The 14541-nt window shown below is 35.2% G+C and overlaps 1 protein-coding gene across 4 annotated transcripts in view; it reads right to left on the bottom strand.

Moving 5' to 3' along the window:
* Positions 1–4861: 4861 nt before the first annotated feature.
* Positions 4862–14541, bottom strand: part of cpeb4b (cytoplasmic polyadenylation element binding protein 4b) — a 36843-nt gene continuing 27163 nt past the window's right edge. For all 4 annotated transcript variants that reach the window (XM_030154957.1, XM_030154958.1, XM_030154959.1 and 1 more), the window contains 5 exons: positions 14230–14319; positions 13608–13726; positions 13300–13414; positions 11633–11814; positions 4862–8632 (listed from right to left, as the gene is read on the bottom strand). In XM_030154957.1, coding sequence (XP_030010817.1) covers positions 8405–8632; positions 11633–11814; positions 13300–13414; positions 13608–13726; positions 14230–14319 — 734 coding nt within the window. In that variant the 3' untranslated portion in view covers positions 4862–8404. The remainder of the gene's footprint in view (positions 8633–11632; positions 11815–13299; positions 13415–13607; positions 13727–14229; positions 14320–14541) is intronic.

Below are 14541 nucleotides of genomic sequence, written 5' to 3'. Positions count from 1 at the left end.
CTTAACCCTCAGATTTGACCCTCAAAACCGACACCATCAGGCCATCTATGTCTTAAAGTTGTTGTTGTTATTATTATTATTATTATTATTATTATTATTATTATTATTATTATTATTATTATTTTGAAGCAAATTATCTTATATTTGAAACTCATCCTCTGTAGTGGACAAGAGTTTCACAGCTTTGCTTAAAAAAAAAAAAGGCCACTGCTAAATAAATAAATAAAAAATCTGCAAGACCTATTGTATATGTAGATATGGTTTGAAGGTGAATGATTTAGGTAAAAGTATATGGACCTGCCTTTTTTTCCTCCTTAAAAGTCTCTACAGCAGGATTTGTAAAGAGTATTACATTGACATAATATAATTCACACATACCTCAGAGGGCTTGAAGGAAAAAAAAAAAAAAGCACAAACAGCCCATCTATCACTATTTGCAACCATTTTATAAAAAAAATATATATATATATATACATGAACTGCCTTATTCATCTTACTATAAGCAGTTAGTGTTCAGGCAAACTAGATAAACAAATGAGACAATTCATTTACCTTCAGAAAGACGAATGAATGCAGCATTGCACAGATTCTACAGTCGTAGAGTTAGTATGAATCAGCATTTACCATCACATTTAAGAACTTTAACATCTGTTTGTCACTACAGGTATGTGCTAAAATACAAAATTAAAAAATAAATAAATAAATAAAAAGCAGCTCCTAAAACTAACCTGTTAATGTGAGTTTATCTGTAACTAGATTTTATATTTTAAGTCACATTATAATCAAAGTTTACAATGCTATTAGTGAATGTAATTACCAGGTTTATTTCCTGTTGTTGTTGATATTTCTGTGTCATTAGATATAGACATCTAAAATGTACAATCATTTGATCTTTCTGTGCAATAAATCAGTCCAGGAAACCTCATTTTAATTCAGTTCCCTGTAACATAAGTAAAAAAAAAAAAAAAAAACAAAAAAAAAGGGTGTCTCTTCTCACTGGATGTTTTTGTGCAGTCATACTTCCTGGTGTGATGAAACAACCACAGGTGTTCTCAGCTCTTAAACTACTAGCCTAGCTGTTTGTGTAACCTGCAGCCCAGTACTTTTTTAAGTCTTTGCAGAGGCGCAGCACTGAGGAGATGCATCTTCCTCTTTCAACATCAATATCACTGATTTAGATTTCTGCAAAGCCTGAAATGATAAGTTCACCATAGTTTTCGACCTTTTAGCATCTTGTGTTGCATAGGTTCATGCACACAGGAAAAAAGAAATGAAAACCCTTACAGAAAAACCACCAGACCTCCAGGTTTCAGGGGTGAGGCCATGGTTTAATCACATGTTCCTGGATAAACATCTCTGATTACAGAAAGGTATGCTGTTTCCTTGTTTCTCTGAATGATACTTACCTTGTGTTTAATGTAGTATAGTCATTTTAACAGAATATTAGTTGCTCTTTTTATATTTTGTTTTTATTATATTTTTATTATATATTTATATTTTATAGTTATTAATACTATTTTATGAGTCCGTATCCTGATAGTGCACTTGAATTTCATTGTACATTCTGTATAATGACAATAAAGTATCTTATCTTATGAATGAAAAGTGTTAAATAAAAAATTATTTGCATGTAAATTAACCCATAAAGACCCAAACAGCCACTGAGAACCAAAAGTATCTACTGATGTAAACTGTTTAATACCTGTTGATCTACTAATCCTATTAACATATGTGAATTATTGGTGTAAAATGCAGTTTGTCATCTTTTCATGGTCATCAGATATGACCCATTTGGACGTTCAGAGGCTCTGTAGTTACCGTGGAAACACAGTCATCTTCTACATTGACTCAGCAGTAAAACCCATGGAGTTTGACGAATGATAGTGGATGGACACATTTGGTTTATGTTCAGTTAATGATATATTTACCTAAAAAAGTAACTTTTTCTTCAGTTTGCTCTGTTTCTGATGGAATAACCTTCAAATTTACTCATGATCAGTGAATTCAGTACAGGAAGATACATGATTTATACTAAAAAAAAAAACCTCAAACTAAAGAGGATAATATTACAATAAATGGTGATAAATCAATTAAGGACGGTTAAATATAGAGAAAAAATTATTTGGGAACTGTCACTAAAGTACCACTGGGTCTTTATGGGTTAACAGATAAAATGATACTATAACATGACTAAAGCCTTTGCCTAAATCCACATTGAACAGTACCAGATGCAGCCAGATGGTGGTGTCTCTGAGCTATATGTCAATTATTTCATTTTTTCCAGGAATTTGAGAAAACAACACATGACCCAGTGAACGCTGTCACAGTTCAGTGTCTCTGGATCCACACTGAGGGGTGGGAGTGGATCTGTGGAGTCGTACGGAGGCCAAACCTTCAACCGGAGACTCTTTATAGTGACTGGGTGTTTCCATCTTCACAAGACAAAGCTGATTTTACACGAACAGGTGAATGTAAAAGAGGATGGTGATCCTGTGAAATGAGCTCAGTGATAGACAAGATGATTAAGGGTTTTTTTTATAATGTTTTGTTTTTGTTTTGTTTTGTTTTTTGCTCAACCAGCTAATTGTTTGTTCTGTAAAATGTATGAAAAGCAGTGATCAAGATGATATTTTCAGCTTGTTTCATTTATAACCCTGAGAAATATTTAGCTTAAAGTCACAAGGGAAGAAAGAAAGGCTCCAACATGACATGAATAATGTGTCACTGACCAAAAATAGACTTACATTTATATACATCACAGTAGATGGCATATGTTCCTCCTAGAAAGAATAAAAATGTTTAAAGTGTAAGCACATTGCATTTATTTTTTTCATCAGTATTTTATGTTGGGAAGGGCAGTGTTTTCTGATGAACAAAATAAGCACTAGACCAATGAACACAAATATTCAGCAAATTGAACAAGAGTTAACACAATAAGCATCAAAATCAATCAACAAATTGAACAAATGAAAAAAATGAACAACAAAAAAAATCGATAAAATAAGCAGATAAAAATCAATAAATTTAAAAAAAAAGAATGAAATTCAGCAAATTGAAAACGTCTCAATTATTTAAGATTCAACAAAACTGTCATAACCAATATTTTAAAAATGAACAAAATAAGTAGATCAATTAATAAAATTAACAAAAAAAATTCAACAAATTGAACAAAAATGTAAAAAAAAAAAAAAGTTTACAAAATAGGAGTAGATCAATCAATCAATTGAACATAATATAATAAATTAATCAACAAAATGAACAAAAATCTGCTAAAATTAACAAACAAAACCCCAATAAGCTCCAAATCAATCAAGAAAAAGAAAACAAAATGATCAACAAATGTGACAAAGCAGGTAAATCAATAAAATGACCAAATCAATAAAAAATATACACAGCTTATCTGAACATTCTGATAGTTCACTGCGTATCTTATACTCAATTTACTGAAATCTATGATGTTTAAGATTTTAACAACAGAATATACCTTTCTTATAAAAAATAAATAATTAAATAAAAAGACAAAACAAAAAGTGATTGACTAATTATTTGTTGATAGTGGACAACTAACCAACTAATCGAATCATTGTTGCAGCTCCACATTAGTTTCTCTGTAAAAATCTTCTCATAAAATGATCAAAATAGACCAAAAAAAACACAGCAAATGCAGCAGTGCTTTTAAAAAGTTGATGTTATAACTTTTTTTGGCCAAAAATCAAACCACAAGTTTGCAGGTGGTACTAATACTGTAGAGATGCCTTTTGCCCTTGGACGTTCTCGGTATTTTTACACAGCGGAATCAGAAAAGATGCAGCAAAAGGGAAACGGATAAGAAAAAATCCCATGACAAGTACATGAAGGACATTTAAAAAAAAAACAAAAAAAAAAAAACACAGAAGCCGGATTTTCATCACAGTTAAGATTTATTTCATTCAACATTTCACATTACAAATATTTAAAAATTATGCATACTGTTATAAATAGTTGGCTGCAAACAATTAAATAACATTAGATTTTTCTTTTTCGTTTCACTAGCACTTCTACAGACCAACTCCTAGAAATATGGACATATCCGTATTACATAACTTAATTAGAAAGGAAAATACAAAAATAGGAACTTATAAAGTGAAATGACAATAAAAATTAAGGTGATATCTTAAGTAAAAAATGCTATTAATAAATACAACAACCTTCCCATACACAGTTAAAAACTATTGAAATCTTGCCATTAAGTAACATCATAAACAGACAAATATTTAAATATTTATTTTCCTTCAGAAAATGTGAACCATATATTGTGGAGCACAATATAGCAATTAGTAAAAACTAGACACTTTAACATATTAAAAGCTTCACCTCAAAAATATAACAAAAATCTGATCAAAATTATAAAAATCAATTATACATTCCAATTAAAAATATACCAATAAACAGCTAAATACATTGTTGACCTAATAATTACAATGCAATCAATCACAGTAGCTTGAAATAAAATAGGCAAATAAGCACAAAACCTTTAATGTTTTAAAAATAACTTCAATTATTTATATTAGTACAAATAGTTTGATTTCTTTTCTTTTTTACAAACACCAGCATGAAAAGGATTACAATAACAGTAGAAAATGACTGTGAAAAACATATTAACATCTTCTTTAATTAAATGTCTGCAATTAAAAATGGCATTAAAGAATTACATTGCAAAGAGTCTTTATCTGGAAAAAGGTTCAAAAGAAGTATTGCACATAACAACTTGAAGTTAACTTGCAACATTTACCACATTCAAGTCTTTAAGCTCCCCTTCCTCCAGATAGGTCTATATAAGATCACCTCGACAGACAGTGGGGATACGCGAGTTCTCAAGTCTTTTTTCTTCTTCTTCTTTTTTTATCTATTTATTTTTTCTTGAAACAGTGTTCTATAAGGATGCTCAAAGTCCTGCACTGCCAAATCGATTTTTAAAGTTAGTTTCTGTCTTGTTTCTCGTCTTTATCGCTCTGTCATGTGCATCCTGCAGAGGTCTGCGAATGGGGAAGCGAGGAGGATCGACACGCGAGGTCGGGTGGGGGTGGGAGGCGGGGACTAGTGGGAGTGGGAGTGGGGTGAGGTGAGAGTGGGTTTAGGGTGTCCTTAACAACTTAATAGTTGAGAAACATTTGGTGCACACCACAACAATTAATTTTAATAGCTAATTTCATGTACTTGTCATTTTCTCTTTTTTGTCATGCATGCTAAGGATTACAATAGGTGCTAGTTGGCAAGTTCAAGAATATATATAATATATATATATACTTTTTTCAAATATTAAAATATCTAAACACCAAACATCCATTCTTGTGATAAGAGATTCAGCGTTAAGCATGAACCAAATTTTGCATTCTCCTTATAATAAGTTATACTCCATCTACGGAGAGGAAACCAAGACAGAAGTTACCATGTTCCAACTAGTAGAGCCGTGTTAAGAGGCATCAATTTTAAAGTTACACCTTTTTTTTTTTTTCTTGCCATGCTGTTATTTGACCAGATTGACTGGAAAACATCTAGTGTACGAAAAAAGCTAAGACCAAGAGAGTCATAACACTTTGGTCTCTCCTCTGCAGATCTGAAGTCGCATCAACACAAGTGCGCACTTAGTTGTAAAGATTCCTCAGCACTGAAATGTATAAAAAGCATAATTGAAAATAATATATATTGAAATCACTCAACTTTTTTTTCTTAAAATGAACATTTCCATATATGCAGATCTCTCAGTAACAAAAGTACAAAAGCTACCTTTCACAATGTGAAAAATTGAGGTATTGCAAAAAGGAGTTTCCCCATTTGTGAAAAATGTGCCTAAAATGACTGTTGGAAAAAGAAAAAATATTTAGAAAAGTAGTGCATAATAAATGTTTATATGTGCATGACAAAATAATTTAGCTAGAAAACACACTGTACCAAAAATCAGCAGGCCATGTATAAAATAATCTTTTTTCATCTCATTTAACAGCAAATTCTTCACAAAGTGTTTTAACTTCTAAAATGCTCACCCACCACACCCACAAAACTAATGTCCAGGGTGCAAAACTGGTGCGACGACACCACGCCAATATGAGGATACGTTTCTCACTAGTGTGTATAATCAAGTTTCTGTACTAACTCCCTGACATATTTAAATGCTCGGCTAGTAGGATACCACTGAGTGACTTCAAAACGTCAAACAAATGTGAGGATTAGTTTTACGTTCGCTGTGTGAATGTGCACTTTATGTTAATTTTCCCAAACATGACCAACGGGTAGACCTACGATAACTGAGATCCAAGACCTCAGTGGACCTCTCCGGTTTGAGCGATGTCGCGTTATTTGTGTGTGTGAGTTTGAGTGTGAGTGTGTGTGTGCGCACGCAAGCCCTGTTGTTTTTCCACTGGTGTTCTAATGGGTTTTTGACTGCACTGTCAAATGTATAAATATATTATGTTCAAGGCCAATCTTTGGTTTACTGGAGTCCAACAGGGCTTGACGGTTGAACTGGGTAGAAGTGATACGACTTAAAAAAATATATGAAAAAAAAAGTCCTTTAAGAAAAACAAGAAAATCAGAATAAAAACCTCAACAGAAAATGAGCTACAGTATGACCCACTACTGCACGGCCATCTTTGGTTCCCATAAGCCACTGGGTACAACCTATCAGAACTGCAGTCTTGTTTTCGAGCTGCATGTGGGTCACAAACATGTAGTAGTAGAGCACACTGCACAGACTATCTTCATTTATGCTTCAAAAACACTGGATGCTGAGTTGGATTAGCTTGGCAGGAGGAAGGATAGAGGGTTCACCGAAAGGCCAGATCCCTCCATGACTCAAATGTGTGCTGATGATCTGGAAACCAGATAAACTTTTAATTGCTTTTTTTTCTCTTTCCGTTAATATAGCCGACTCCTGGATGCAAAGTGGAGCTTTTTTTTTTTCCTTAAAGACTCGGGAGAATTGCACAAATGTGTTTAAAAAAAACTAACAAAGACAGGCATTGCCCAATAGGCGGTGCTGTGGCCACCTTTAAAAAAAAAAACTGCAGTAAAAGGTGGCCAGAGACTCACCAGCCTTCTCTGGAGGAGCTACCTACGCCTCGGTCCTGAATAAATTTGGATTCGTGGCAGCAGCGAGCGCCTGGATCCTGCCCCCTCTGTTTACTGCGGGTGTAGCAGCAGAGGCTGAAGGCAGACGTCAGGAGAGGGAGGGGGGCTGGATTTGTTTGTACCGAGTTAGCCTGTCTGTCTGTCTGTCCTTTAGCCTCCATACATTCCCCTAATATACTGTACGATGCTCTGCTCTGTCCCTAGCACAACCCTGGGTTTGATTACAAAAATAAGGAGGTGATGAAGCAAGTGAGTACAAAACTGTGCCATTCACATCACACTCTGCCTGTTGCATCACTTCCCTTTGATTACGGTACTTAGGAAAGGAGAACACCAGCGGGTGTAAATGTTTTTCTTTCGCGCTCTCTCTCTCTCGCTCTCTCTCTCTCTGTCTTTTCTTTTACTGTATTCGGCACATTAGCAGCTGAGTTTGAGGTATTAGTTTTTGCATGTCAAAATGGAGATCAAAACCCAAATATGCGTCGCTAAGAATTTGTTTGAAAAATTTTCAAGTAAGATCAAAACGTCTGTATGGTCGCAGAAACAATAAAAAGGGAGGTTGGAATATTTCGATCTGGGAGGAAATGATCAGTTTCATTCTGCAGTGGGCCCTCTATATTCTTCAGTTCTTTAAGTTTCAGCTTTGGTTAACTACATAGGGTCTTCTATACTGTAACTGCACTCTTTGAATAGGAAATAAGTGCACTCTTCTTCAGCAACACCTTTTTCACATTTGCTCTGGAGCCTCTTTTACCCAAAGAAAAGTCACCCTCTCAGGACTGAATCGACAATTATATATATTTTTTTTCACTAGCATCTTCTCTGGAGATTCAATATGAAATCAAAAAGCAACTGCTCTGCTGTAAATTCTTATTAAACCAATCCAAAATATGTTTTTAGTAGCCTCGTGTCACATAAAATATATTGTTTTGTTTAATCTGAGTAACTTGCCAATTAAAAGCAGAGTACCATCTCACACTTCAGACTTGCCTATATGTTTTTTTTTTTTTCAGAAATAATAAAAATATTTAAAAAATTAAATGCATAAATTAAATTACATTACACATCTTTTTTCCTTGCTGGACATATTTGGATATAATTCCAGTTTTTCTTTTCTATCTTCAAAATATAGATATATTATATATTAACTCGAGAAAAAAAAAGAGAAAAAGTTTCGGTGAAATTAGAGCAAAAAGGAACCAGCAACAGAAAAGTGCATTTATTTGTACACTGATTTGCGACTCCTGCACTACCTGCCCTCCTGTTCCCCTGTTGCCTCTCCCTCTCCGTCGCCTGCTCAGTTCCAGCGGAAGGAGATGTGACGAGGTCGATCACCTCCCTCCTTCACCAGGGGTTTGTGAAACTCTCGGCCGGCACGCGAGTGGATGGCGGCCCAGCAGTACTCGCAGTAGTACTGCAGACAGGTGACGTTGGCGCAGAAGAAGGGTGCAAACTTCCCACCGCAGCGAGTTCCCTGGCACTCATCGCACAGCTGGTCATCCAGCACATATGGCTTCACTTCCACCTGCAGGTCAGGGCCAAAAGTTACAGTTTAGAAATGTTCTTTATAATGGAGGGATTAGCTGCACAATTAGTCCAATCACAACATCCGCCAGTGTGATTATGTATTCACAAAACATTATCAGGGTGCTTGCTCTTTATCCAAATAAAAATTCCAGACTTTTTCAAAACTGCTATTTTTGTCCCCTAAGACCTTGACTTCATGTACTTTTATACTTACGTGCCTACTTTTTTTGGTTGAGACTGTACCTCTTGTATGTAGTAGAAAAGTTGATTTTAATAAATTTATGAATAAATTAATGCATAATTCATAGAAAATCATCTTTTACTGAAAGAAGCATTTTCAAAACATGAAAATCATACAAGTGCATGAATATCGCACTAACAAGTTTCACTAGAATCATTCCGGTACCAACTGGTTAGTGAAATCATATCAAGTTTTTTAGATGCTTTCCTCATGTATTTCTTATTACAAGATTATGTGGCTTTGAGCATACTCTAAAATTCAACTATGAGAGAAACTTTTTTCCATACTTTAAGACTTTCACACTAAATTCCAGAATTTTTAAGACTTTTAAGACCTGCACAAGCACCCTGACTATGTGCATACAGTGATACTAAGATGGTAGATGAAACCATTCATCAATTTGACTCAAAAAATCAGATTAATCTGATTCAATAACATTTTTCCTGAAACAGAGCTTCCTTTCCTTAATTTTCTTGCTCTTGTGTTTCACACGGACGCTTATCGTGATGCACAACACCAGGATCAACACAAAGTTGTGTTAGTTACATCGTAGTAAGTTGTAGAAGACAACAGTGCAGCACAGCTAAGATCCAATCATCATTAAAGTGGATGTTTAGCAAAAGAACAAGTCAAACACATTGAATGGTCTAAGTTATCATCAACATTAAAGGTGACGTGAAAACACATTTACAACGTCAACAGACAAAAAACATTACATCTTAAAATTCCCCGGGGGAATTTGAGCCTCATAAGTGAAATATAATTATGTAAAAATATTAGAAAAACAGACTCTGTGTTTTTGTACAATTTTGTTGAATAGACTGTGTTTATTTGAACATAAAGCAGGAAAGTGAGATCTGATCTCAAGCTATCACTTGCACTGAGGACAAATAAACACGTTAACGCAGGCCTAAAAGAGACTTCTACCTGGATTTATTGAGATCTGAGAACTGTCTGATTCAGCCGAGATGCATGAAGTGGTTAAAATTCAATATACAGGATAACATAACATTTTTGTTATTTTAGCTAATGTCTACGATATGAACTGAGCTACACATTTTACAGTGTATATGAAGCATATTAGTGCTCTCTGGCAGAGAACTGCTGCTTCTAAAGTACCTAAAATTAAACTATCGCTCTTTTTGTTTTTTAATTGTAACAGATGGAAGATGGAAAACCTACTTGAAAACATCTGGTTTGCTTAAACTGCCACTCTATACAGTATTTCAGTACACCGCATGGTGTTTTTTTTTCAGTTATGATGAGGGATTAGCAGGTGAGTGTTGCAAAGGTCTAAGTCTGAATAACAATTATAAAAATGATTTTTAAAAAAAAGTACACTTTATCAGTGTTTTCCATAGGGATGTTACCTCTCTAGTAGATACTTCTGCTGGATTTCTATTTAAATAATCATATTCCTTTTTTTTTCTCTTAAAAAAGTAAATGTGTCAATTCCACAACCCTGCAGACCACAGATAGCCAGACATGACTGCATTTCCTGTTATTGACGGCAGTAAGCAAACCACTAACAGCCTGAGTTCATAAAGCATTTCAGGTCATTTTATATTTTATATTATATGGTGAAGGTCAGAAGCAGTGAGGTTTATTCAGCAGCAGCTAATTTGTGTTGTTTGTCCAGCAGTCTCAAAATATTCTGCAATGTTATGAACTCTATATCACTGTCTGCACTTGGTGTCATAGTTTGTAGTCTATTAATATGATGTGTTAAGGATCTGCGTGTTTATTTTCAGTGAATAAACAGGCTTATGTCAAGAACATGCCGCTGATAAAAATAAATCAAGAAGTGCCAGGATTACTGATTCTCCAACAAAACAAAATATTAAAATTGGCTGTACTTTTAAGCATTACATCAGGGGTGTCAAACATGTGGCCCATGAGCCAAAACCGGCCCACCAAAGGTTCCAATCCGGCCCTTTGGTGCAAATGTTACATTAAAGATATTCACAGTCAAGGGTGTTGAACTTGTTTTAGTTCAGGGGTCACAGACCAATTGTGATCTCAACTTAAATAACAGCATAATAACCTATAAATAATGACTCCAAATTTTCTTCTTGGATTAATGGGACAAAAATAATATTACAACTCCAAATGTTTCTCTTTTAGTGGAAAAAAAAAACATAAAATTATGAAAACATACATTTGCAAACTATCCTTTAACAATAAAATGTGAATAACCTAAACAAATATGAACCTGTAATGTCTAAAGAAAATTAAGTGCAATTTTAACAATATTCTGCCTGTTACTAAATGATTTGTGCCTTTGTAGATCCAATCAATAATGCACATGTATAAATATGAAGTTGTTAAAACTGCACTTATTTTTCTTAAGAAGTTTCAGTTTTTTCAGGTTATTCACATCTTTTTTGATTGGATAGTTTGTAAATATAAATATTTTCATAATTTAATGTTCTTTTTTTACACTAAAACAAAGAGAAGATTTGTAAAAAAAAAAAAAAAAAAGTACAAAATTATTTATAGGCCGTTATGTTGTTATTTTATTGATCTGGCCGGCTTCAGATTAAATTGGTCTGAATGTAGCCCCTGAAAGAAAATGAGTTTGACACCCCTACATTACACAAACAACTGAAGCTGCTCATTTTACAGAATTGAAAGAAATGAGGCAAAAGGAAGAAGGGATTAAGACAGAGCAGGAAGTGAGGGGTGGGTAAACAAAGAGAGATGAGCACCAAGAGGTGAAGGCAGAAAAACTTTGAGGTCTCTTTTCTTTCCCCTCACCCGTTTATCGATTTCTCCATGCTGCAGCTGTACAAAGCGAGCACTGATAGCAGCAATGTAGCTCTGCTGATTAGAGAAGGCGACCCGCCCAGCTCCCTTGGGGTACTTCAGCTCCGGGTCTGTGTCGATGCCAGCGTAGCAAACCCCACCGTACAGGCGGTCCATGATCATGGCCAGTTCCACTGTAGAGAAGATTCAGATGAACAGGTTTCAGAATGTACACAAAAATAAATGTCACGCACCAGATACAAACAATGACACACACTCAGGCATAATCAAACAGTTACATGCCAGCACACACATGGGCTAAACACATAAAGAGCTGATGAGGGTTGGTGATCTGGGAGGTTGAGCTCTCAACACAAACAGATTAAAGTTCAGTTGGATGAAGTAAAAATATGGGCAATGCCTCATGGACAGCTGCAGAGAACACTCATCCAAACAAGTCATATTTTCATTTTCATCCTCAATAAATACACAAATTGTGCTGAAGTCAGTCTGCTCATTTACAACACAGCTTCACATGTTAAAAACCAACCCCCAACTTTATAAATGTTCATGTTTTGCATATGAGTTTACAGCAGATGGGTGTCATAAAACATTTGTAGATCATGTCTAATATGACCTTGATCACCACCACAACTAAACAAAGCTACCCAACCTCGACGAAAACATAAAACACCGCTGCCAGGATAAAAACGAATTTAATATTCTACACACCACAGTGTGCCTCAGAGAGCACTTTGTGATTGGCCCAGTGTAGATTAAAGCTGATTTCAGTAGCACAGTGCACAGCTTCTTTTCATCTTTAGCTTCTTGTAGATCTAATGTTTATTTTGAACACAATCTGACTACATTTCACCGTTTCACGCAATAAAGTATTTGCACATGGGAAGAAACATAAACCTGCCAGGAGCGTGCATTTTCATTGTAACATTGAACAACTTTAAGAATAAGGTCTGGATACATACTATACTTCTTAAAAGGGAATGGTTACTTTTGGTTTCAGCATTAGGGTTGTGTGTTGCTGAGAATACAGATAAACATTCGATATATTGCAGTATGCTCCAAGCTGTGAGTGGCACATTACAATTTTTTTTATGTAATTTTTAGGAAAACTGTCACAGTATAAATGATCAACTGGCACAGACATCAAATCTGAGTAAAAATGTTGACTTTTTTATGTATCACAACAGTTCATAGTAGACCCTCACACTGACTGCCCTGTTTTAACATGTTCTGTTTCATAATCAAGAGCATGCCCACTAATAATTTAAAACACAAAATGAACTATGAGCCACGACTGTGCACACAAACTATTACAAAATTAATAGAGTTTTGGAGAAGTGATACATTATGACAAGACATAATATCCTTATTCTTAGATATAATAACATTGTCTTACACCCTTAGTTGGCAATGAAAAATAGTTAAGTTAAGTTAAGTTAAGTTAAGTTAAGTTAAGTTAAGTTAAGTTAAGTTAAGTTAAGTTAAGTTAAGTTAAGTTAATAGAAAGCAGTTTAATACAGTCACCATAAAGAAACATGTATTTTTAGTATCCTTCAAATGTAAACACTGCTAGTAGATATGCTTGTTAGTTTAGCAAGTCGGGGAAAAAGGTTGTACATAAAAAGAAAAATAAGATAAAAAATAAGATTTCTCATTACCTGCACGAAGCGGACGAGGGACACCACCTACAAAAATAGTTTTCCTCGGGTCCAGAGGCTGAGAGCCATCCATCACAAAATCACTGTCATTCAGGTTCCACGGGCGAATCTGAACCTGTAACAAAATCAAAACTAGTCTCAGCTTCACACCTTCATTCAAGACACAAATGGCACAACAAATATAGTGTAAAAGCACCAGTACACTGAATAAATGAACCACTTATACAGTGGTAATGATCGCCACTACGTCCAGTAGAGAAGGACATGTAAACAAGTGGGTCTATTTTGTTGAGTTTGTTTCCACTAACCGGCTTGTCTTTGATAGTGGGGCTGGACACACACAGGTACAGCTTTCCGTCTTCTTCAATGCAGGCATCGATCAAAGCCTGCACCGAGCTCTCATCCTGGAACAGCAGGAAGGCATAGCCTGCACAAGATACAGCAGGGTTTTTCATGATGCTGCAGGCCCAGAGTGTTGACAGAGAATCATGCTGGAATTTGGTGCGCTGCTGATTATTGTGACTCTACATCTGATCACGACATACTGCACTCACAGCAGGAGGCCGTGAGCTTTTACAAACACAGAAAACAGACAGAAGGAGCTGCTTCTAAAATGTTAGCGCTTATAAAACACATTGCTTTAAAAGAGTAGTTCTCCACCATACAAAAGAGGTTTTACAGGTTCAAACATTTCTTAAGGAGACACAGCAACATCCAAACTGAAGTCTAACCAAATATGTATTTAGTTCAAGGCTGTATTTGTTGAATTTGAAAGGTCATGGTGATTCTGAAAAACACATCCTTTTACCGCACCTTTTTAAATGTTGTATTCGTTCTCATGCAATTGAATTTACAGACACAGAAATGCCAAAAAAACTTACAGGGCCAAAGAGCAAAGTACAAAGAAGGTGTGATGACAAGATAACATACCTTTGGGAGGGAAATAAGACTTGCTCTCAGCTTTGTGAGGCCAGTCCACAAACAGGTGTCCAAAACGCCGGAAACTGGCTGTTATCTCATCTGCAATCAAACACAGAAGGTGCACAAAAAAGAAAATACTGATGTGGATTAAGAGGACAAGGTGTGTCTTAGATTTTACTGCTAAAAGCAAAGCCAGTGGACAGTCAGCTGCGACCTGTGATTTTAGACCCTTTTCCATTTTCTAAGGTCATATCTGAAAATAAACCTAAAGTGACTGAACTGGGCCAGAGATAAAAGCCTTGTAACCATAATGGAGCTGCT

This window comes from Sphaeramia orbicularis, chromosome 14, assembly GCF_902148855.1.
Source record: "Sphaeramia orbicularis chromosome 14, fSphaOr1.1, whole genome shotgun sequence".
In the NCBI taxonomy this organism is placed as follows: Eukaryota; Metazoa; Chordata; class Actinopteri; order Kurtiformes; family Apogonidae; genus Sphaeramia; species Sphaeramia orbicularis.
The sequence above is the reverse complement of the archived record's forward strand: the minus strand, read 5'-3'. Positions and strand labels throughout refer to the sequence as shown.